This window comes from Drosophila subpulchrella, chromosome 3L (assembly GCF_014743375.2).
Source record: "Drosophila subpulchrella strain 33 F10 #4 breed RU33 chromosome 3L, RU_Dsub_v1.1 Primary Assembly, whole genome shotgun sequence".
NCBI classification, from domain to species: Eukaryota; Metazoa; Arthropoda; class Insecta; order Diptera; family Drosophilidae; genus Drosophila; species Drosophila subpulchrella.
The window spans coordinates 7554012-7575662 of record NC_050612.1 but is presented as its reverse complement, the minus strand read 5'-3'; the positions used below and the strand labels follow the sequence as shown (position 1 = coordinate 7575662).

At 40.3% G+C, this 21651-nt stretch overlaps 5 protein-coding genes across 5 annotated transcripts; 3 read left to right on the top strand and 2 right to left on the bottom strand.

Moving 5' to 3' along the window:
• The first annotated feature begins 4966 nt into the window (after positions 1 to 4966).
• LOC119553708 (glycoprotein-N-acetylgalactosamine 3-beta-galactosyltransferase 1-A) lies at positions 4967 to 8185 on the top strand. Its single transcript, XM_037864287.1, has 4 exons — positions 4967 to 5361; positions 7493 to 7598; positions 7671 to 7955; positions 8019 to 8185. The coding sequence occupies exons 1-4, from the start codon at positions 4967 to 4969 to the stop codon at positions 8139 to 8141; spliced, it is 909 nt and encodes a 302-aa protein (XP_037720215.1). The 3' UTR covers positions 8142 to 8185.
• Positions 8186 to 9295: 1110 nt separating this feature from the next.
• On the top strand, positions 9296 to 10612 carry LOC119555162 (glycoprotein-N-acetylgalactosamine 3-beta-galactosyltransferase 1). The gene is made up of 4 exons (XM_037866390.1): positions 9296 to 9727; positions 9782 to 9878; positions 10057 to 10353; positions 10412 to 10612. The coding sequence occupies exons 1-4, from the start codon at positions 9312 to 9314 to the stop codon at positions 10601 to 10603; spliced, it is 1002 nt and encodes a 333-aa protein (XP_037722318.1). The 5' UTR covers positions 9296 to 9311; the 3' UTR covers positions 10604 to 10612.
• Positions 10610 to 13586, bottom strand: LOC119555160 (polypeptide N-acetylgalactosaminyltransferase 8). Its single transcript, XM_037866389.1, has 3 exons — positions 13178 to 13586; positions 11574 to 12351; positions 10610 to 11513 (listed from the first exon to the last, which is right to left on the bottom strand). Exons 1-3 carry the CDS (start codon positions 13522 to 13524, stop codon positions 10866 to 10868), a joined length of 1773 nt encoding a protein of 590 aa, XP_037722317.1. The 5' UTR covers positions 13525 to 13586; the 3' UTR covers positions 10610 to 10865.
• A 476-nt stretch (positions 13587 to 14062) lies between these two features.
• LOC119553452 (putative polypeptide N-acetylgalactosaminyltransferase 11) lies at positions 14063 to 16024 on the top strand. The gene is made up of 3 exons (XM_037863854.1): positions 14063 to 14355; positions 14413 to 15178; positions 15333 to 16024. The coding sequence occupies exons 1-3, from the start codon at positions 14063 to 14065 to the stop codon at positions 15966 to 15968; spliced, it is 1695 nt and encodes a 564-aa protein (XP_037719782.1). The 3' UTR covers positions 15969 to 16024.
• Positions 16018 to 18044, bottom strand: LOC119553453 (putative polypeptide N-acetylgalactosaminyltransferase 12). Its single transcript, XM_037863855.1, has 2 exons — positions 16959 to 18044; positions 16018 to 16904 (listed from the first exon to the last, which is right to left on the bottom strand). The coding sequence occupies exons 1-2, from the start codon at positions 18042 to 18044 to the stop codon at positions 16302 to 16304; spliced, it is 1689 nt and encodes a 562-aa protein (XP_037719783.1). The 3' UTR covers positions 16018 to 16301.
• Between the last annotated feature and the right edge of the window lie 3607 nt (positions 18045 to 21651).

Here is a 21651-nt window from a genome sequence, read left to right as displayed (position 1 = left end):
TTGACATTGAGCTAAGGACGTGATAGCTTATTCGACTGCCACTGCCAGCAGTTGTGCACAATGCATTTGTGCAATTGTAATTTCGCATTGATAAGCTAGTAAATCCATGTATAGGTATGCAAATCGCTGGCGGAGACAATAGATTTAGACATAATAAATGATCTCAAACAGTGTTTTCCTAGCATCGATGCTGGCTCTGTGGACGTGACTCCCAGTTAACCCCGTGCCGGAAAACGTGGCCAGGTCCGAAGGCAGTACGGATTGTGGTAGGTCTTGGGCCTCGCTCTATCTTCTAGAGGAAATGCTTTCAGAAAATTCTCCCAGCTATACCTTACTGTCTCCACAGTCCCGCATTCCATCAGCCGAGATAGGGTCCGATTAACGTGAACAAACGACTGCAACTAACTTACTATCATTGCGCTATCTGCAATCTGAACCAACCGGCAATCGACATTAACAAATGGAATGAATTCTATGGAAATTTATCTCACAGGGCAATGGATTTGTCGCTCTTTGCCGCCATGTGATTTTTTTATTATCATTATTATTATTATCGTTATTGTTGTATTTATAGATTGCCGGTTGCACTGCCAGTTGCCGTTTCCGTGCTTCATTATTATTATGCCCATTTGAATGGGTAAACAAATCACCGACAACTAACTAGAAATCCACATGTGAGGGTGCGAATAAATTGCATTTATGCGAGCGCAGTAAAAGTTATTTATCTCACGATCCGTGATTTGCAATCCGTGATTGGTACGAAATGGTCCAAGTTCGGGGGAAGAACCTCTTGCGGTGGCATTTGCATATCGGTGGGAACCCACTTCACCTGCGAGCCGCCTATGCAAAGCAATAATTATTAATTGCAAATGCAGTCGAGATTTACGATCGCTCTTAGTTTATTTGACAGTTTATGACATATCCCCCTATGAGACGCCTAACTAACTTAGCCTCATGTCTAGAACCTATGAATATTTAGCCGGAGACCGCTTTCACAAGGGCTCGAATGATCTATGGATTTTATTGTCGACCGGACTGTAAAAATAAGCAAAGCCCGGCCGAAACCCGCCCGCCAATTTGTCAGTTCCAGTTCGCCACAATGTGTGCAAATCGATTCATTAGGCGACTTTGGGTGGCGGTAAAAAGAATGCCAACAAATTCCTAAAAACTCAAAACAAGCGCGTGGTCAGTCGCTCGGGTAATCCCCTCACGTTCTGCGTTCCCCATATCGAAAGCTTCTGGCTACAAAGAAAGACTAAGGTATTGGCTTTTTTGGTTAGCAGAACATTTCTGGATTATTACGTCGTATTACAGCAGGCCATATAATTTCATCACTGCCATTACCGGGCAAAAACAAATAGTTCCAGTGCACACTTGGAATTGTTGCTAATGAGTTTTAGTATCGCGTTTTATGTTAGCCATGCTAATTGCCTGGCTAATGGGTTAAAGCCCAATCGGTTATGAGGCAAAATTGCCAGTTTCAGGCAAATATAGCAATTTGTCTATGCTTTCACCTTGGCTCCAGACTGCAGACAGCATGTCCATTTTTATTTTCAGTCTTATTTTTTTTTGATTTGCATTTGCCTTGCCGGTTTTAACGGCGGCTGCCACGAAAACATGTGTAGATCACACACACAGCACATCAAAATATTATACAACATAAACAACATAATTAGCTCGAAATGCAAATCGCGGATTCCGAATCCAAAACCGAATCCAGCGAGAAAGCGCAACTGAAGGGCAATTTATTAAAAGCCCATCCATCGGATGCATCTCCGAACGGTGAAAGTTGCAGGTTGCTGGGCCAGAGGGCAGAGGGCCCAACCCGCGAGCTAATGAAGCGGACAATTTATTTGGCTTGGCCGACTGAATTTTCAATTAAGCGCCAAAATCGTGGCCCAAACCGAACTCAACTCCGAGCTGGATGTGGAAGCTGGAAGATACCCAAGCTCAAAGCCATAGCCATATTCAAACGATCCAAACTAACTCCCAACTCAGACGAATCGCCGCCGATGTTTGAAAGCGAAACCGGTTGGCCAACAGCCGCTGGCGGCCAAAAGCAAAATCCAAACCAAAACAAAAGCCAAAATTAAAATTGGCAAGCCCGCTGTCTCTCGAAAACTGTCACCAAATTTAAACATCTACATGTTTCTATAAATATTTTTATGGGGTCAGCAACGCGTTGGTTGTACCAATAAAACATAAATTACATGTCAAAGCATTCAAATCGATTTCAACCTCGAGAAGAATTAATATTAAAAACTACAATGGCTGTGTAAATTGTATTGAGCCAATATTTAAATATTAATTTAAGCCCGTTGACCTAAAACCCAAAAGTTATTTACAAGTATATAAATGTTCAAGGGCGATTACCGGCGATTATAGCCATACAGTTTTTTCATATCTCCATGAAATGTTTATTTATGCTTTACCGAGATTCTTTTTAAGAGCCACACAGTGCCTCAAAATTTGTTTGCCCCGCGTGTCATTTGCGGAGCTTTTTCATAATACCATGAGTTAAATACAACCGCCATGTCTTCATATTTTGCTTTAGACTTTGAGCAAACATTTCGAACTGACGCTGCGTTATTTACTTGGATTTTACCTTAACTCAAAGGTGAATGAAAAGTTTGAGAATAGAACAAAAAATAAAAACAAATAGAAAATGCATGCAAACAAAGGCAATAAATATAAAAAGCAACAGTCTCTGCCAAGGCAAAGATTTTGCAATTTGATGTGTTTGCCTTTGTAAATGGCAAGCGAGAATGCGGCGCTTGTGAAAATATTTGCTCAAAATGTTCTCCATATATGTAGATATGGTGAAGTGTAGTAAAAGCTTTGCCCCGGGGGTTAGATAGCGAAAAATTAAGAGCTTTTTTCAGATAAATAATCTGTATTAGAGTTCTGCGTGCCTGGTTTGCGGCAGACCACAGAAAGATATAAATTGGGAGGCTGTATCTTTGAGCACATGCTGACAAACAGCAACAATTGCTGCAATTTACCTAACAAATAACAATTTTACATTCAAGAAAACTAAAGAATTTCTGATTGAAATTCCAATAAAAATAACAACAAATTGAATTTGGGCTTGGCTCTGAGAGCTGCATGAAAAGGCAATTTAGGATTGGGTCAAGCATGGAAAGCGAATTAGTAACTGACAAACGTTCTGCGCTCTAAAAATTCTGCAATATAAATATAACAATCCGTGCACTTGAGATTGGAGGGCCCAAAAGTGCAGTCGGTTTCGGTTCAACTTTTGTGCTTAATTCAAGTAAAATATTTACCTCAATTGGGATGCCAAACAAAAGCGAAATTAAATTCTATCTTCATAAAAATATATAAAAAGTTGGTGTGTTCCGAGAAGCCCGACTAAAAGAAAAACAAATAAAAATGCAAATAAAAGTTGTACGATTCAAAGTTATGGGCGCGCTGCAAGATACTGTAGACGTGAACCCAACTCATAAAAACCCAACAGGAAAACTCCGGCCGAACGAGTTAACTGCGATGCGCTAACTGTTCCTATCTCGGGCACTACCATCAGAGGAACATCAAAGTGCAGCGGTGGGGGGGATCGGATTGGATTTGGGATTCGGAATGGGATTGAGAGTGCACTGGGAAAAATGTCGGGAAAAGTAGCTGAATAGTTCCTTAAATAGGTTGAAACCTCAGTTACGCAAGATATGTATTTAAAATACTTCTTTAATTTTCGTTACTTCATATTTAATTTAGTTGAGAATCTAAAAGACATACATATAGACATATAAATACGTTCAATATTGTTTAAAAAGTAAAATGAACAACATTTATTTATTTAAATCAGTCCCTTCAGTAAGCGAAATAACATTTTTTATTGGCCTTTTTACCCACATTTTTCTCTCTGTTTGAAAATGGGATTGGGCCACGGATTGGGAGCTCGCAGCAGCCAGCCACAGCGGTTACAGATGCAGATGGAGATGCAGACAAAGATACAGATACATATAAAGTAGGTTGCTGCAGGTTTGTTTTCCTGATAAGCTCGCGCCATGAGATTAGCCTGTATTCCCTCCATCTCTTAACAATTTGTTTTTCTTTTGCCGTCTTTGTCTGTTCTGCGTATTTGGCTGCGGCTTAATTTTATGGGCCAAAGATTTTATTTCGTAACTCAATGTTTACTTGGCTTGTAGGAGACTCGGAGCAGCAGGTTGTTGGATCTTCTTTTATTTCGGTACTCATCTGCCTTCAACAGAAATGCACTTAAATTCCAAGATGACTGGGGGACAGCCATTTACATTTTATAACCCCTTTTTCGGATTACCCTTTAATTGTGCCCATTTGCAGTGCTTAGTGTTATTATAATTACATTGATTTTCAGTCAACGAATTATCTGCCGAATTAGCTGATTATTCGATTGTAGCGTACATTTTGGTTATCATAGTTACTTCGTTATCTCCACCGCCGACCACGCAATTTGACCTTTCCCTGATTGGATTTCCAAAATGCAATCAAAGCTTGCTAATCTTATCAAAAATGCTGCTCCCAGCGGCCAACGAATCGTGTAATTATGTTTAATTGGCCCAACAAACCGAGTTAACACTTTGCTGGCTAAATAAATAGTTTAATTAACTATTCGAATTGTACATCCAACCGTCAGCCCATTCACCAATTTAGGTTTATTTAATGAAATTAAAACGACCGCAAAATCAAGATTATTTTATGTATGTGCAAAAAAAACTAATCAATGTTTAATTATAGGAACTGTCTAACGATAGAATTCGCTTCCTACTCCTACTTAAAAATCACTTAACCATCAACAAAAGCCGGTTAAAATGAAGGCTTCCGTGCAATTTAAAAATACCAAGCCTGAGTGCACACCGAACCCCCAAAATATGAAGAGGGTTAAGTTCTATCTGCAGGTTGATAAATGTCTTATCTTAAATGGAATATTTCCCCATGCGTACTAAAATCAATAATAGTTCAGTTTGAAGTCATGACTCCGCCTAGACGTGTCTGCTATTACCTGTTTTTGGTTTTAATTTTGTTTCTGGCGATCACCCTATATTTAAATATCATTGCCGTTGAGAGGACATCGGTAAAAAGTGGTCACAAACATACGTTGGATCCGCTGTTCGAGAAGGTCAGAGTTCTCTGCATGATACCTTATGATTATAATGACCCTGAGACTGCCAAATATGTAAAACGCACTTGGGGAAAACACTGCAATGTATTGCTTTTCGTGAGTGGTAATATCGATCGCGAATTGGAACCCTATGTGCCCGTGGTCAATTCAACGGACAAGTGGACTTTGGTCCAACGTGGGCTGATGCACGCCTATCTATTTTATGGCGACGAAGTCGATTGGGTCCTCAAAGTCGAGCCCTCTAGGTAAGACCCCGTATTATTCACCAGATCATAACTTACTTTGAATTACCCTACGTAGTCATAAATTGACGACGCGCTTATTGTCATTTGATTTTATCGCTGGAATATTGTTATGATATTCTAAACGTTCGACTCTCACTCCCTACTACACTGAAAAAGTTTTATTCAGAAAAGATAATACTAAAATTAAAAAATAGTTTACTCTACTCTAGGTATATTGTCTACATATTAGCGATGGTGGTTATTTACGCTTTTATTATTGGTCTTAAAATTAGAGAATTCATTTAAAACAGTTTAAATATTTTTTTCCGTGCCTTTTATTCATTCTTGTTGTTTATTTTTATGAGCGTTAAGTTCGGTGGCCGCCTCACTCAACATATTTTGACTTCTTTCATTGATAAAGTTATCAGTCAGCCTTCGGCAGTATTTGTTTGTGCTCGAGTTTGAGGTTGAGCTGTTGTTTGCTAGATGTTCCCGTTTACGTTAAGGTCCACATCCCGTTTTCAGTCGGTTCCGTTCTATTCACTCCATTGTAGATCGATTTTTCTTCGGCTTCCTTTGTGGTTTGGCCCACGGAGAGTTTCCTTTATCGCGGGGCTGGGGAAAAATGTGCCAAGGAAGTGCGAGTATCTATAGGCGGTAGTTTATCTGTCTTTTGTAGGGGAACACAATGCAGTTCCCCACCCCCGGTTCCCCACTTTCCTCTGTGCATATGTCGCTTGATTGCTCTCCAGGGAGGTTTGCCATCATAATTGGTACAAATTTTCAGTTCGAAGTTGAAAAAGAAAATTTTCCCATGGATTTCCATTCACGGTGCGGAATGCCATTAGCATAGTTTGCCTCAGATTATGCTGATAACTTGACAAATGAATTCTATTCAGAGCGGGCGATCACAATCCTATCCCAATGTGTTTTCCCATTCATTTTGAATATTTGAAAAACAAACAATAATTTAGATCTTTCCAGACGAGTATCAATGTGTCATTCTATTTTATTGGCATTAATTAGTTTAAATATATTTGCGATTCGCGCTATCAATTTGATTTGATTTTTTGCGCACTTTGCAAAATGCAATTCAATTAATCCATGTACTTTTGTTTACGCTCAAATGCCAAGTTAATGGCTATATAAATGTCGGAATTTTCTATATGCCCCGGTCGTAAATGTTATTGATTAGGCCGCATTATCAAGAGTTTTTAATGGTGAAAATTAAGTGCAAGCTAAGGGGTCAATCAAGTGTGCCGGAGTGCTGTCGATGGAAATAGTATTTTCCTAATTTATGCCGTCATACATAATTGGGAATTTATTGGATGCGATGTCAACACCACAGCCGTAGAATATTTCAAAACCAATTGAATTGGGATTAGAACTGGAATATTTATACCCTGCTTAATCGTCTCTGAAATGACTTGATAACTTGACTAGGCGCATTCTCTGTGTGGTCGTTGACTGGCCATTAAAAGTTTATGTCTATAGCAACAGTCATTAAGGTTTCTAGTATTATTGGCCGGCGCCAACTTGGACACAGAATATCTTTCGCACAGCCCAATGACCACTCAACTTCTGTTTTATTTATATATTTATATTTAATTACAAGCCTTCATCTGATTGAAACATTGTGAGCCGGGCTCTTGACACTTATACCTGCTACATCTAAGTATATAACACCTTAGCTCATCGAAATTATCCGCAATTACTGGTATCTCGGTCCGGTTGTTTGGCAAATAATCGACACTGTGTTTATGTTTTCCCACATTTTGTGTTCTTAAATTTTTTTCGGTCTTAGATGTTTGCGTCGCACATTTGCGGCTTGAACTTGGACTTTGTTTGCTTTGCGTGTCCACGATTCATTCAAAAACGGATCTTGCCATGTTGTTGACACTGTTTTTCTAAATGGCAATTGTTTGCCTTTCGCTATACGCTTATTCAAATTTTTAGAATATCCATAGACCCACACAGACCAATTTGGCCATATAACATCGTCGCACATATTTGCACTGGGCTTTGTATGCACAGCAGATCTGAGATGGGTTTTATTGATATGCACGATTTTGCGACGTGAATGAAGAATGAGAATTATTAGTTGGCACAAAGAAAATTTTCGACTGACGCTTAAGTTTTTTCCAACTTTCAGCTTTGTAGTTGTGGAGAATCTCCGGTATTTGATAGATAGAAGAAAATATCTGCCCAGTCAACCGATCTATTTTGGCTATGAACTCGAGAACATCGTCACGCATGAGGTTAGTATCGTGTTTTGGAAATTATATTTATATTAACAAGTTGTATTATGGTTTTATTACCATCCATTTCAGCCCTTTATCCACGATAGCAGTGGCTATGTGATTAGTCGCGAAGCCCTGAGGCGATATACAAACGCATCAATGGATCCCGAGATCAAGGAATGCCTCCATTGGAAGGGATATGTTGAAGGACTGGATATACATCGATGTCTGAGCCATGTCAATGTAAAAATAGTCGAAAGTCGGGATGACCTTGAGCACGAGACATTTCTGCCCATTCCAATGAAGCACCAGTTTTTGGGAGGCTACGATAATATTAGATGGCTTCGAAACTTAACCTATCATAAAGTGCCAGGGGTAATAAATTATTACAACTTTGAATTGATTACGCCTTAATATTTCTTCTTAATATATTTATAGAACACAGTTCCAATATCCAAGCGCGCCATAACATTTCGGGTGGGCTATCCGCCTGAAATGTACGATTACTATTATTTTGTTTATCGATTGAAAATCTTTGGCAACCCCGTGCAAACTCTATAGAATTCCGACCATAATAAAGGACTCACCTCTGGCAGCTGGCGTTGGTTTTCTTTCCTGATGTTTCAATTACAATAAGACAGAGGATCTTGGTTACTTCCTAGTAAAGCCGAGGTACGCAGAGTAACCCACATATCATGTACTCCATCACATAATTTATTTCACATACGGGAAAAGGGGGAGGATAAACGTGTTCATCAATGAATCTGTCGTCTGGCCTGGAGTCTCATTTTCCCATTGCCCTTTGTCTGTGCAAAAATACTTCCGTTTTTCTTCGATTTTTTCCCTTTTTTGTTGCCCAGCAGCAAAGTGTCATTGTTACATCATCTGAGGGAAAGGAAATATCCGCATGCATGCAATATTGCACTTTTCCCTGCTTCCTGTAACCTTAATCATGTGTAGGCCTTGGGTTACCTGTTAGATGCCATAACTCATCTGGTAACTTGAGCACGTAAACTGAGACATCAATATCCCACATAAGCAGAATATCGCTTACCTTTCACAGGTTCCTTGTTTTTTGTTTGACAGTTTCACATGAAATCCACACAGAGTCGCTCACATGTGATTATTGAAATCTATACAAACATTTGTGGGCCTTTTGTTTTTGCAACAACAGAGGCGGGCGATTGAATAATCTTTTCTACATATATGTGACAGTTATTTGGTGTTTTGGGCAGCCCAAAAATAGATACGAGTATCTATGCAAATCTGGAAACGTGTTTGTTTCGAATCAAAAATTGTGGGTTCGGATTCCATGGAAAGTGTCATAACATGGCCCAAAGGAGGGCGTAACACGAGTGCCAGATGAGGTGGACAAGTAATCGATACTCCACTTTGAATTTGTGTAGTTTACTCAACATTTTATGAACTGACCAAACCCTTCCCGCAATTTCCGAACCACTCTGGTTGCCGCCCGGCTTTCAAATGCAAAGTTTTGCATCAACTTGAAAGCCATTATCATCAATGAAAGACGATGGCGCAACGTCTTCGGTGCCCGAGTCGTCAGGTGGGTTAATAATTCTAATTGAAAAAGGCAATTTGTATGCGGCGGGCAAAGGGAAACCAAAGGCATCGCAGACAGACAAAAGCACTCAATATAATTAAATTGTCGACGGACCACCCAGCGCCAATAATTCCACCACCTGAACCACCGATTCAAGTAATAGTTTGAAAATGCCACGACTGTTCGGTGCACGGCGCCTCTTTCTGGGCGGAAAGAATAGGTTTACTCTTTGCAATGCAATTTATCTGCTACTCCTGGGCACTTTATCTTTTATGGTGTTGCTGCAAAAATACAGGGACTTGGCACCTGAAGAGGCCGAGGCTGCTGATCCTCCATCTCCTCGGATATTTTGCATAATTTCCACCTATGAATTTCGTCATGAACACGCCGCCATTCACATCCACCGGACTTGGGCCAAGCATTGTGATCACTATCTGTTCGTCAGTGACAATGTTCATCACTTTTTGGAACCAGCGGCATTTATGAATCTCTATGACAAGTGGCTCCGATTGAGAGCCCATCTGGAATTCGTCTACAAGAATCACTTTCATCAAGGGGACTGGTTTCTCTACGCCAACGATGATAAGTAATGGAAACGAATTTACCCTTACCCCTAAATTATTTAAATTTCCCCTTTCAGTTTTGTAGTTGTAGAGAATCTTCGGAAAATGCTAATGTCGTATACTCCCAATGAGCTTATATATTTCGGATGCAAACTTCGAACTCGCAATGGGCTGGTGAGTTGTTCTTTTGTATTGTTCCTATAACTGCCATAGGGCAAACAAAATATAGCTTATTTAGTTTTACACAACATCAATCTAATATTTGTGCTCTGGCCGGACTTCAGAGCATAAATTTAAATATTTAGGAATTTAAAAAATCTAATAAATTTCTGAAATATTTTTACATATTTAGGAATTCATGTACGAGCGTTCTGGGATTGTCTTCAGTGGAGCTGCCTTTAAACGGTTTACTCTATCAGCCCTGACCAACGAAAGCATCTGCAGTTCGGAGGCAAAGGGAAATGATTTTACCGAGGAACTGGGTCGATGTCTCACCAATGTCAATGTGATAGCCGGAGATAGTCGAGATGAGTTGCAACGGCATCGGTTCCTGCCCTTTGAGGCAGATCTACATTTGGGAGGTCGAATGAATGAATCCAGAGATGAGCACAAGTATTTTCTGGACCATTCATACTACCCAGTGATTAATGTGAGTTGCTTATAATGGTTTTTGTATTTATATCATATTTAATTTGGTTATTTTGCAGATGAACTTGCCAGTTTCCCTGCAATCTGTGTGTTATCACATGAATGCCATAATGAATATTTATGACCATTACTACTTTGCATATAAGGTTAGAATTTTTGGTACGCAACTACATTTGCCCTATGAAAATAAGGAAACTGGAAAAAAATTGAATTACATAAATGTACGGAATAAACAGGTGTTAAAAGGTTGATTTTATGGTAGGTTCATAGGTCTCTTAACATAAATTTAAAATAAATTATTTACGAAAGAATTTGAGATAACTTTACTTTCTTGTGGTATAAAGGTAAAACTTAAAAGTAAATGTAAGCAAGCCGTAGCATTAGATACTTTAAGATTTAATTTCGGCAGGTTTAAAACTTAAACTTAGGAATAGAATACTAAAATTTCGTCATCTCAGACAAAATCATGGCAAGTTAGAATTGATTTACATATTCCATTGTCTAAAAAAACCTTTACTGTGTCTTGACATTGTCCCAAAAGTGACTCAATCTTTGGTTATTTTGATATCCGAATTTCCATTGCTGACTGGACTTTTTCTGATCACAGACACTCGCGGTAACACCGTTTGTTTTAGGCTGAGCCTCCAGGCATTGTCTGAAGTCAGACATCTGGCCTGCGATGACCTGGCGGGTCTTGGAGTCATAGGACCAAAACTGATTTCCACTCTGACCATGGCACTGAAAGATACGAACATCCTTTCCTTGGTTGCGCACCTCCAAGCAGTAGAGTCCGGATCGCAACTCTCGACGATTGGAAAGGACCCAATGCTGCTCTGCTCTCGGGAACACGTGATCTGAACTACAAGAACTTAACTTGGGATGTTCGTGTCGACTTTCGTTGCGATCCAAACACAGTTTCGGTGAGGACACGCTCTGCAGAACTCCAGATGCGTACTCTGCGGGGTCTATTATTGGATACAAGTTGAGGAAATCCGCTGCAAGATTATCCAAAAACCACCTGAACGGTTTGCAGTGGAGGCGCTTCTTAAGCTCCCGCTGTTCGGCAAGATTTCCAACCGAAAGCACAGTCAAATGAGGCATATTGGCGAAAATCTTGTCCTTAAATTCATCCAACCACACCTCAGCCACACGACGGTAGTTCTGAAAGGGTTTTTCAATTAAAATATTATTTTCCCAGAGTAGTTTGGAATAATCTCTTACCCTTGCAATAATTTTATTCTCCTTCTTTTTAGTCTTATCGGTATAGTGAATCTGGAACTTGCCATCTCTGTACCGGTGACCAATCCTGGAGCAGGGCACTTCCAGAATCTGTCCCCCGCACAACCACAGTTTAAGGCTCAGCTCGAACTGCTCGCCTCCCCAGATCTTCAGTCCCTTGTCATAGCCACCAAGCTCCGAGAACCACTGACGTCCGATGGCAAAGAGGCCGCCATTCATGATGGGATTCTTGTGGGGAGCTGGCATGGCTACCGCCTCCTCCTTGAGGAGTGGCAACTGTATGTAGTTAAATTCCCAGTTAAAGAAGCCCCTCGATGGCTTGCCTCGTCTGTACGAAAAGTTCTCGTAATCAATGGTGTCAATAATCGGAGTGGTACATGTCCTGTTGTTCTTTAAAATGGGAGCCAGGAGTGGCTCCAGCCAGCCCTTGGTGACCTCCACGTGGGAGTCTAGGAATACGAGGACATCGGCCAGGGCAAGTTGAGCGCCCGCGACTCTGGCCTGCATCAGGCCCACCTGGCTGGCAATTCTGTGCTGCCTCACCATGTTGAGGAACTTCACCTGGATGAAGTCGTTGAGCTTTTCGTCCACCGAACTGCTGCCGTCGTCCACCAGGATGATCTCCCGGAGCAAGAGGATCGGAGTCCTGCTCCTCAGACTGCTCAGCGTTCGCAGCAGCACACTCGGCTCCTCATTGTGATAAGTTATCACCACACTGACGGAGGGAAGCTTTTCCAGCGAGTACTCGAGCTTTTTGCAGCTGTCGAAAGATCACACTAGTCAGAGGGTCTTATAATCTCACAAGTGATGCTAGCTTAGCGCTTTTTATGGTTTAATAAAATGGTTATAATTATGAAAAAAATGGTTGTAAAAAATACAATTTAATATGCATGTAAGTACTGGACATCGATTTTAGATTTCTATTTTTATTTTAAAGCGTACAAAATATGATATTTTTTTTTTTTTAACATAATTTATAAAATTGGTTCATATCTCACAAGTGGTGCTAGTGTAGCGCTTTTTATGGCTTAATAAAAAGATTATATTATTTAAAAAAAGGTTCAAAAAAAATCCAACTAAACATTCAAATAACTATTGGACTTCGATTTTAGTTTTCCATTTTGTTAAACGTCCAAAACATGAAATTTTTTCTTTCCCTAACATTATTTATAACACTTTAAAAAAAATCAATAGTATCTTGGTTCACAAATACCAAAAAACATATCTATCGATGTAAAAAGTCGTGACAATCGCACCTTTAACATCAAATATTTCTGATACCACATTAAAGCAGAAAAAATGATAAAGCACTCGAAAAAATAAATAAACTTTCTTAAATTTTAAAAAGGGCAATCGTCAATTCGTTTTACCTCATTAAATGGTAGTAGTTTATATATAATAGTATAAATATACATCTCATATTATATAGTGGTCGCCCGGATATTTGGTAAGTTTTAGTAATAACTTTATAATTAATCTTATTCTTTATCTCTGAAGCACCGGCATCACTTGACCCCACTCTTATACTGCTACCGATCGCCACTCTGCAAGCTCTCGAAGCTCGTTCTCTTGGAACCCAATCTCACCTGCGATGTCGCATGTCGTAGAGCGTTCGCTCCGGCGAGATGCGCTTCGAGAGCCAGGCATTGTAACCCGTTTCCCGCTGACTTGTTGCCATGGCCTCCAGTTCCTCCTGGGTCCAGTTACCCCTCGCCGGACGACCCAAAGCTCCCAGATCCGGGATAACCTCCGACTCGAAGACCGCCTGCAGCTCGCTTATCTCACGCTCCAGACGCGAGGTCGTCGAAGATACGTTTGCATCGCGCTCCCGTTCCAATTTCAGCGTATACAGGTAGTAAATTATACTGCCCGTGGCCATCAGCAGTAGCAGCAGCAGCACCTTCTTTTTGTGCCTCAGCATGTCCAGCCACATGGTATCACAGAAACAAACACAGCCCTCCGGAACGGAAAACAAACTTTCGGCTTAAACCGCGCAGCGTTTTGGCCAAGACTGAAGCTGGCCAGCTGAGAGTGTGGCGAGCGCGGTCTTCTACGCCAATAATCCCATCTTATACGCTGAGAAAGTTTTCGATTCGGTGGCTCAACGAACCGATCAGGGGCGGGCCAATTTAAATTTCGTTGGCAAGTGAAAGGTTTAAGATTGTCTTAAGATCAAGTAAATATCAAGTATCAATATCTAATAAAATATAAAATAAACATATGTGTTATTAAATCAATTCTAAATTTATGAGATTACAAGTAACTTAACTTTTTTCTTTAACACCTAGTCACTATTTAAAATTCTTTATAAAATAGGTAACATATTTGATGTTTAAATAAAAAATCTTACAATATGAATTCCCCAATTATTTTTCTATACCATATCATATCAATTAGTTTCACCTAACCGCATTAGCATAGAACTTAAATCATTCCTAAGCATTCTATTTTCAGTCCCTTACTTGTTCAAAATGAAGCCATTACTGTTTGGTACTCCGTACAGCTGTGCGGTCTTCGTTTTTGTATATTGTCTTATTTCTCTTTTTATTTGGTTCATGTATACGGATAACTTATCAAGCGCCATAGTTGACTTTGAGTTCTATACAATTGAAAACCTAGGCGATCACGGAAAAGAGGCCCATTTGCAATTGACGAAGAAGGATTTTGTGAACGCTGAGGAACAGTATGCCAGATATCATTACAATGCTTGGCTCTCCGAAAGAATCCCGCTGAAACGAACTCTAGAAGACTATAGGGATGAGGAGTAAGTAGGCTTACACTTATAAAGTACCACCTCCTTAAAAGGGATTCTCTCTAACAGATGTGTGAATATCACCTATTCTTCGGAGAAAAGGGTTACTGTTAGCATTATTATAGCATATCAACTGGAGCATCCACACACTCTCCTGAGGACCATCTACAGTGTTATAGAGCAAACATCATCTTATGTGGACACAGAGATAATACTGGTTCACGATGGATTTGCCGATAGAGATGTGTTTGCGTATATTTCGCAAAAGCTTCCCGTAGTTATACAGCTGGAAGTCGGAGAATTAAGCGGACTCATTCAGGCTCGTTTGACTGGAGCTAGAATAGCAGCTGGAGATATTCTCGTATTTCTTAACGCTCACATGGAGGTCACGAAGGGTTGGCTTCCTCCTTTACTGGAACCCATCTTGTTGAACAACCATACCGTCACCGAGCCCATTATGGATGTCATTTCTAGAGAGACCTTTGCCTACCAGAAACTGACAGAGCCTGAGCAACTGGCATTCAATTGGCAGTTAGAGCACATCGTAATACCCTTGGATCAGATCTCCTGGAATAACTTTCCCAAGCCATATGCATCCGCCCAACTGGAGGGACGGGTTTTTGCAATAGATCGCAATTGGTTCTGGCACCTTGGGGGATGGGATGAGGGCCTCCAGGACAATGGGGGCGATGTCCTGGAACTCAGCCTAAAAGTGTGGCAGTGTGGTGGGAGCATCCTCACTGTTCCCTGTTCACGAGTCGGCATCATCTACAAGCGGGATGAGATAGAGGCTCAAAAGGCTCCGAATAAAAATCCAAGCTTACAAATCAGAAAGGTAGGTTAATATTTTAAACCTATAAAATACCATGATACAGATTAGAAAGCCGCCGTTGCTTAAATTATATATGAGATTGAAAAAAATGAATTAAAATGTTGATAGGTAGTTTATTTCAAAATTAACTTTCTAATATTTAATTTTTACGTTTTAGAACTTTAAGCGGGTTGTTGATGTCTGGTTCGACGAATTTAAGCTCCATTTCTATCGCTACAATCCAAGGCTGGGAAATCTTACGACAGAATCGCTGGATAAACCGCGAGATCTTCGTCGCCGCCTCAATTGCAAATCCTTCGGATGGTACAGAAGCCAAATTGCGCCGCTTCTAAGGAATCACTTTCTTCATGCCGGACTTCCCAACTATGGGGTCGGTCAAATAATGCCCTTTGTGGCGCCACATTATTGCCTATCTATCAAGGGAGGATTTCCTATCATGAGGAAATGCAATTCTACTAACTTCGAAGACTGGACGCTCACGTCTCGCTGCCAACTAAAACTAGGTAAAATGTGTCTGGATGTGGACTCCAAAAGCCAAGTGAAGGTTTTGAGGTGCACTAAAAAGGTACCGATAAATCCCTGGCAATATAGTTATCAGCACAGGACATTTGTTAGCAATGGAAACAAATGTCTCCAAATTGATGTTACGAAAGTGGGTCTTATTGTGAATACTTGTGACTCTGATCTGACGGAACAACGTTGGATGTTCACTGGAGTGCAGGACTCAACACTAGATCATGTCATGAGCTCTTGTTTAAATACAAACCATTTAATTTTTGGAACATCTTATTAATAAGTTTCAAGAGTTGCATTCTTAAAAAAATATTTCTAAGCTTTACATATAATTTTGCTCCTAAAATTGGTTTATTTTATTTCGACTTATTTACGGTTAGTTTAAGATAAAATACAAAGAGAGAACTCGGAACTGTAATGTAAGCTTACTTTACAAGTTCGCCATTGTTTATTAAATATTGTATCTAACTTAATTACATTTTTGCTGATTTCTTGCAAAATCTTTTGTCATGGGTATCCAGAGGTAGTTTCTGTATAGTTTCAAAAGAACAAATAGCTTTTGTTTTGTATAATAAATAAAAGTTTTAAAAACATGCGATTACTAAATCTATCCTTAATTATTTGCTGATTGCATGACGCTTATATTGGTATTATCGAGTATCCATCTCTGTTTTCTATTTGATTTATCGCAATGAGCCAAAAACATGTTGTACTGACCTCCCAATTCCAGACACATCGTATTGCTTACTAGTTGGTTGTTAAGTGCATCATAGTGCCAACTTTGCCGACCTCCCAACATGTGGCACAAATCGAAACCCAATTTTAGATTTGGTTGCACTTCGGCGCAAATTTGATTAACAATTCGGAGATCATTGAGGTAGGTAAGACTCCATATTTGAAGGGTATAATTTGCCTTGCAGGGCTCCAGACTAATTGTCTTTTTTTCTGAATGAATTGTAAGGCAGCTTTTTGGAAATTCCAGAGGTTTTACAAATCCAGAGGCATAATATGAACGATTGGTCGGTGTAATCTTTTCCAGTTCTGGCATGACTTCTTTTATAAACGATTTGATCGATTGACAGTCGTAATCATCGAATATTTTATAAGATTTTCTGAGATCGTGCAGTGGAAAATGTACGAGATCGGGATTGTATTTGTAGAAGATCGACCTCAGATCCGGATCATCTATCCACACTTCCAAAATGCGTTTGAGATTCTAAAAAAAAATGTATTATGAGTAGAAGTATGTCTTTAAATTGTAACCTCGTACCCATAAAAGTTCTTTGCCCATATTATGGAGACTACCATATCGCTTTAGGTAGTCCTGATCCTTAGGCTGCAAATGGCCAACTCTGGAGCAGGGAACTTGAACTATACGCCCACCAGTTCTCCAGACCTTAAAACTTAGTTCGAGCTCAGCGGCGCCAGACCCTCGGAGATTTTTATCGAAATTCGAGAGATCCTGAAACCACTGAGCTGGAATGGCAAACACGGAAGTCCTTGCAAGAGCCACATTGTAGTGCCTTGGGAGCCGATTTCTCACATCCTCTGGCAGGGGAACTTCTCGTCGTCTCAGACTCCAATCGAAAATTCCTCGCATCTCGACAGATCGATGGTAAGCCAAGTTCCGCTCATCAAGCTCATCCAGAATGGGAGTGGCCATGGTAAGACTCTGCTCCAAAATTGTACTAAGCAACGGGGTCAACCATCCATTGGTAAACTCAACTTGTGCGTCAATGAAAACCAGGTTATCAGCTTTGGCAGTCTTGGACGCCAAAACACGGGCTTGGATTAATCCTATGTGTTCGTTAAGATGAATTATTCGCGCTTTTGGATGAATATACTTGAGCACATAATTGTCGAATATGAATAGCGATAGTTTATCCTTCCAGAAATCCATATCACTATAATCGTTCACCAGAATAAGTTCGGAAAAAAGGTCCTTTGGAGTCCTATCCACCAAACTGTGCAATGTTCTTAGCAGAACTACGAGCTGTTCGTTCCGAAATATCACAATAATACTGACTGGTTTCATTTCATCTTCAGCGTATGTTAAGTTTAGACATCGGGGATCTCGCAAATCTGGCAATGTTCGCCACAGGGAAATTCTTTCTGCCAACCAGGCGTTATAGGTGTATCGCTGCCAACCCTGCGTATACGCATCGATTTCCAACGAGGGCACAGTCAAATAGGAGGCCGTTCCGTTCTCACCCAGTCCTGGATAGGAAAGAGCTCCCATCAGTCCGTCCCAACGGCTCAGATCTCTGTGCAGAAGTAAGAGCATCATAACGATCCATAGGAAACAGAAAACGTATTTCAAATAGAATTGTTTTAACACAGACGTGTAACGTTCCATGTCCATAACGCTACTGATCGCTTAATGTGTGGAACTGTACACCTAATTTCTAACACTTTATGGTTCTGTTAAAGCGTAACATTTGAATTAAAAGTGGAAAACTTATACCAGAACTTTGTTTCCCTTTACTAAATTAGTAAAATCAAAAATTTGTAAAGCATTTTTAGGCAAAACATTAAAAAAAAACATAATTTTTATCTAAAAATTGCGTAGGCACACATTTCACTGCCAAAATATAAGTCCAATCAATTTGTAGTGTTTTAAAGTCTAGTTTAGACAACCTAAACATTCACCCCATTGTTTTAATGGTATCATAATATATATATATACTCATTTAGTGATACTGAGACGCCATTTTCACTGCGTTACAAACTTCCAACCAAAACTATAGTAGCCTCTACAAAAGTATTATAATAGCAGTGTCTTGATCCTAAAGTAAGCAAATACAAAGTTATATTATTCTGATAAGAATGCTAAGCTACCAGTTAAGCTGATTAAAGTGATAGGAAAAATGTGTATAAATGGGACGTTCCGAGTTGATATGGAACGTCCCAAATGTAAGTGACGGATGTGAAAGCCTTTATTGCTAAATGATATGATGATGATGACTTCGCTAAATAAGTAAACATTATTTTTTATGACTATCATGTAATTAGTAGAAATGGCCTTAAATCATCTTCAATAAAAAGCTATTTTTGCCATACAAACCATATTTTATTAATAAATTTCAACTCTGTGATGAAAAAAATAATTTTCCAAACGTCATTTATTCGTATAAACCGCAGCCACTAGAGAGTTCCCAACCCCACACCTGTCACATACGTGCGCATTATGCATCCATCATTACTCATGCCATAAACGGAATCCACTTAATCCCGCAACGAAACATCCGAACATTTATTAAAGACGTCGCACGTCGAGGGTTGCCTGTTCCGGAGATCCCTTATCCCAGCTCTTCAAGATGTTCGGGCTAAAACTGCAACAAAAGGTACAATTTATAGTTCGACACCCTTGCCGGATAAGGCCAACCCCCAAGATTCAGGGGGAGCGCACGCCAAGGACATTGGGTGGGTGGTGAAAATGAATTTGCTGCCGCCCCAAAATTTGGCAAAGACCTTGAAAAAAAATAAAGCTAAGGGGAGTTGCCTTTGGGGGGCTGGAGGTGAGTGATAGAACTTTAAGCTCAAACGCCCGGCCGTATGCAATGAATATTTACGACGGGGTCCTCTGAGGATTACATTGTCGGGCTTTTGGCCGGGGGCTTTATGCAATTGTGCGCAAGTAAAAATCTAATTTATCCACCCACCACCCAGCGTTTTGTTTGACAATTGCCTGAAATGATGGCAATGCATTGGCATGAGTTCCCGGGTCTGCCGGCACGTAATTCTTCCGGTTCTCCCGGTCTTCCGGGGGAATTCCCCCACAAAGCAGGCTGGAAAAATCGCTTCGCTTACGCATATCAATGCACCCCTTTCTGGCCACCGAAGTCCGAGGATTTGGGGTGGCTTTCGCATCTTCTGGGGTGGGTGGCTGCTGGGTGGGTGGTGGTTCAGTGGCTCAGTGGCTCGAAGGTCCCAATCCTCATCATAACACCACATGTTCCGAAATTCAACAGCGACGAGCCGTCTACTTCATGTAGATTTCTATCTATTCTATTGTCTGACTTTGTCGCGTGGTAAATTTCGGCATTCATTTCGTTTGATGAGGCGCAAAGTTGTGGAATTTATTGCGTACGGGAAAGAAGTTAAGTGGATTTTACGTAAATTAATGAGTTTTCCTCGGGGGTTGATGGCAGCCGGAGGCTATTTAAATTGCTTTACAGGATGTTGGTCATGGGTTGAGGAATGCTGGTAGTGCGAATGATTGCATAGGATCGCTAAACAGATCGCGAGAGGATCCCCCTGATGTTATTGCTCTGTTGATTTATGCCGCAAATAATAAACATCAACTGAATGCCGTAAAACATTAAGAGCGCCATCAGTTGGACATTCTTCTGTCTCCAGTGAGTTTGCACAGAAAACAATCTGTTTTAAGTAGTTGTTCGAGTTATTTGTATTCAATAGATCGTGTCATTCATATTTTTAATATTTTTTATTAATAATTGGAATCCCTAATGTCAAGCAAATTGTTCATTTAAAACCAAAAACATTTTCTTCAAAATTTAAAAAAGAAGATACATTTAAAATTTTACTCCCTTCTTTTTAACCATTTTCATTTAATTTCCTATACATATTTTATTTACAAATTAAAGCCACCTCCTGTAAAGTGAACTAATTCCTTAGCTCAAGCATTTACTTTCTGTGTAGCCATCATAGTGGACACACAAAGCACCCACAATAAATTTCACTTATCAAAGTTTTCGCTAGCCGGCGGAGACCAAAAATGGAGCAAAGGAGAGACGCGATGAGGACCATTCGCAGAACAGCTGAAAAGAAACCACGACGACGACTAACTTTATTGCACAGCTCCAGATACAGATACTCGTACTGGTCCTCCACGCAGGGGAGGTGGAAGACGACAGGCGACGCAAGGCTGCGGGAAAATTAAATGTCTTTTGTCAACAGACGCTGCAAAAGGAGCACTGGCAGGAGTCGGAGGACGGAGGACATGGACTGAAGGAGCGGGATCTGGCCGAAAGACAACGAAAGGCGAACGGACAATGACGCACTTTTCGGCCAAAAGTTTGCCCACTCTGATATGCATTAAAGCCGAATCGGAGGAGGGCTGTGTCGATGGTCGATGCCATGGCTATGGCTATGGAGAACTCCAATGGAGCGCAGAGCAATCTCGCTGTGCAAACTGGCATCATAATGGGCCACTTATCATGGCAATCACTCAGCAGTCAGTCGGGGAGTTCGCCCCTGCACAGCGCAAAATATCTCCTAAATTGATCATTGGTTCTATGTTTACTCATAAATTCGTATCTTAAGAATTCGAGTCAAAACGACTTTAAGACTTTATTAAAAATGCTTATTATATTAGAGTTATAATAATAATTAGTTTGGTAAAATTCTTAATATTAGCATGCTCAATTTACTATGTCATATTTATAGATTTATAGAGTTCTATAAACCGATATATACAAATTTTTCTTTCTCTGTCTCGGTGGATACTGCAACTCCAGCGTTATGTTCATGGACACCCCAGAGTTTCGCTCCCAACTTTGCTTTACTACTTTCCGATACTCAATCGTCGTTTGCCTTTTAATACTTTGGGCAAACACATTAAATGGAAATTTCGTGCAAGACGACCAACACCACCAGCATCCTTTTGGCTCCACTGAAGAATAGGATGTCCTGGGGGTAGAGCTTTTCGGACTGATTTTCCGAGAGTGAGGGTGAGCCATGCAAAGTGCCGGCATTTTTGGCAAACAGCAAACGCATTTTTCATGTGACATTTGCCAAAAAAAAAGCAAAACAAACTTTAGCCCAAGCGTAGGACTTTCAGCCGACTGTTTGATCTCTTCACATTGCATTGCTTTCCCGAGTTTTTTCGCAATCCCCCATCTTTGCCGGCCTGGGAAATCCTTACGTCAATATGCCCGAAAAACTGTTTGGACATTTTTTCTCGTTTCGAGTGTTTTATAAATAAAAGTTCGCTTTTTCTC

What these genes read in the sequence shown, in the direction of transcription:
- LOC119555160 (XM_037866389.1), bottom strand. Translation starts at nt 13,524, where the DNA reads ATGTGGCTGGACATGCTGAGGCACAAAAAGAAGGTGCTGCTGCTGCTA. An exon ending in TACGACATGCGACATCGCAG is followed by an intron (nt 12,352 to 13,177) that starts GTGAGATTGGGT and finishes ATCTTTCGACAG; the next exon opens with CTGCAAAAAGCTCGAGTACT. An exon ending in AGAATAAAATTATTGCAAGG is followed by an intron (nt 11,514 to 11,573) that starts GTAAGAGATTAT and finishes AAACCCTTTCAG; the next exon opens with AACTACCGTCGTGTGGCTGA.
- LOC119553452 (XM_037863854.1), top strand. Translation starts at nt 14,063, where the DNA reads ATGAAGCCATTACTGTTTGGTACTCCGTACAGCTGTGCGGTCTTCGTT. An exon ending in GAAGACTATAGGGATGAGGA is followed by an intron (nt 14,356 to 14,412) that starts GTAAGTAGGCTT and finishes TCTCTCTAACAG; the next exon opens with ATGTGTGAATATCACCTATT. An exon ending in CAAGCTTACAAATCAGAAAG is followed by an intron (nt 15,179 to 15,332) that starts GTAGGTTAATAT and finishes TTTACGTTTTAG; the next exon opens with AACTTTAAGCGGGTTGTTGA.
- LOC119553708 (XM_037864287.1), top strand. Translation starts at nt 4,967, where the DNA reads ATGACTCCGCCTAGACGTGTCTGCTATTACCTGTTTTTGGTTTTAATT. An exon ending in CTCAAAGTCGAGCCCTCTAG is followed by an intron (nt 5,362 to 7,492) that starts GTAAGACCCCGT and finishes TCCAACTTTCAG; the next exon opens with CTTTGTAGTTGTGGAGAATC. An exon ending in CCTATCATAAAGTGCCAGGG is followed by an intron (nt 7,956 to 8,018) that starts GTAATAAATTAT and finishes ATATATTTATAG; the next exon opens with AACACAGTTCCAATATCCAA.
- LOC119553453 (XM_037863855.1), bottom strand. Translation starts at nt 18,044, where the DNA reads ATGGAACGTTACACGTCTGTGTTAAAACAATTCTATTTGAAATACGTT. An exon ending in TGGGCAAAGAACTTTTATGG is followed by an intron (nt 16,905 to 16,958) that starts GTACGAGGTTAC and finishes ATTTTTTTTTAG; the next exon opens with AATCTCAAACGCATTTTGGA.
- LOC119555162 (XM_037866390.1), top strand. Translation starts at nt 9,312, where the DNA reads ATGCCACGACTGTTCGGTGCACGGCGCCTCTTTCTGGGCGGAAAGAAT. An exon ending in CTCTACGCCAACGATGATAA is followed by an intron (nt 9,728 to 9,781) that starts GTAATGGAAACG and finishes TTCCCCTTTCAG; the next exon opens with TTTTGTAGTTGTAGAGAATC. An exon ending in CATACTACCCAGTGATTAAT is followed by an intron (nt 10,354 to 10,411) that starts GTGAGTTGCTTA and finishes GTTATTTTGCAG; the next exon opens with ATGAACTTGCCAGTTTCCCT.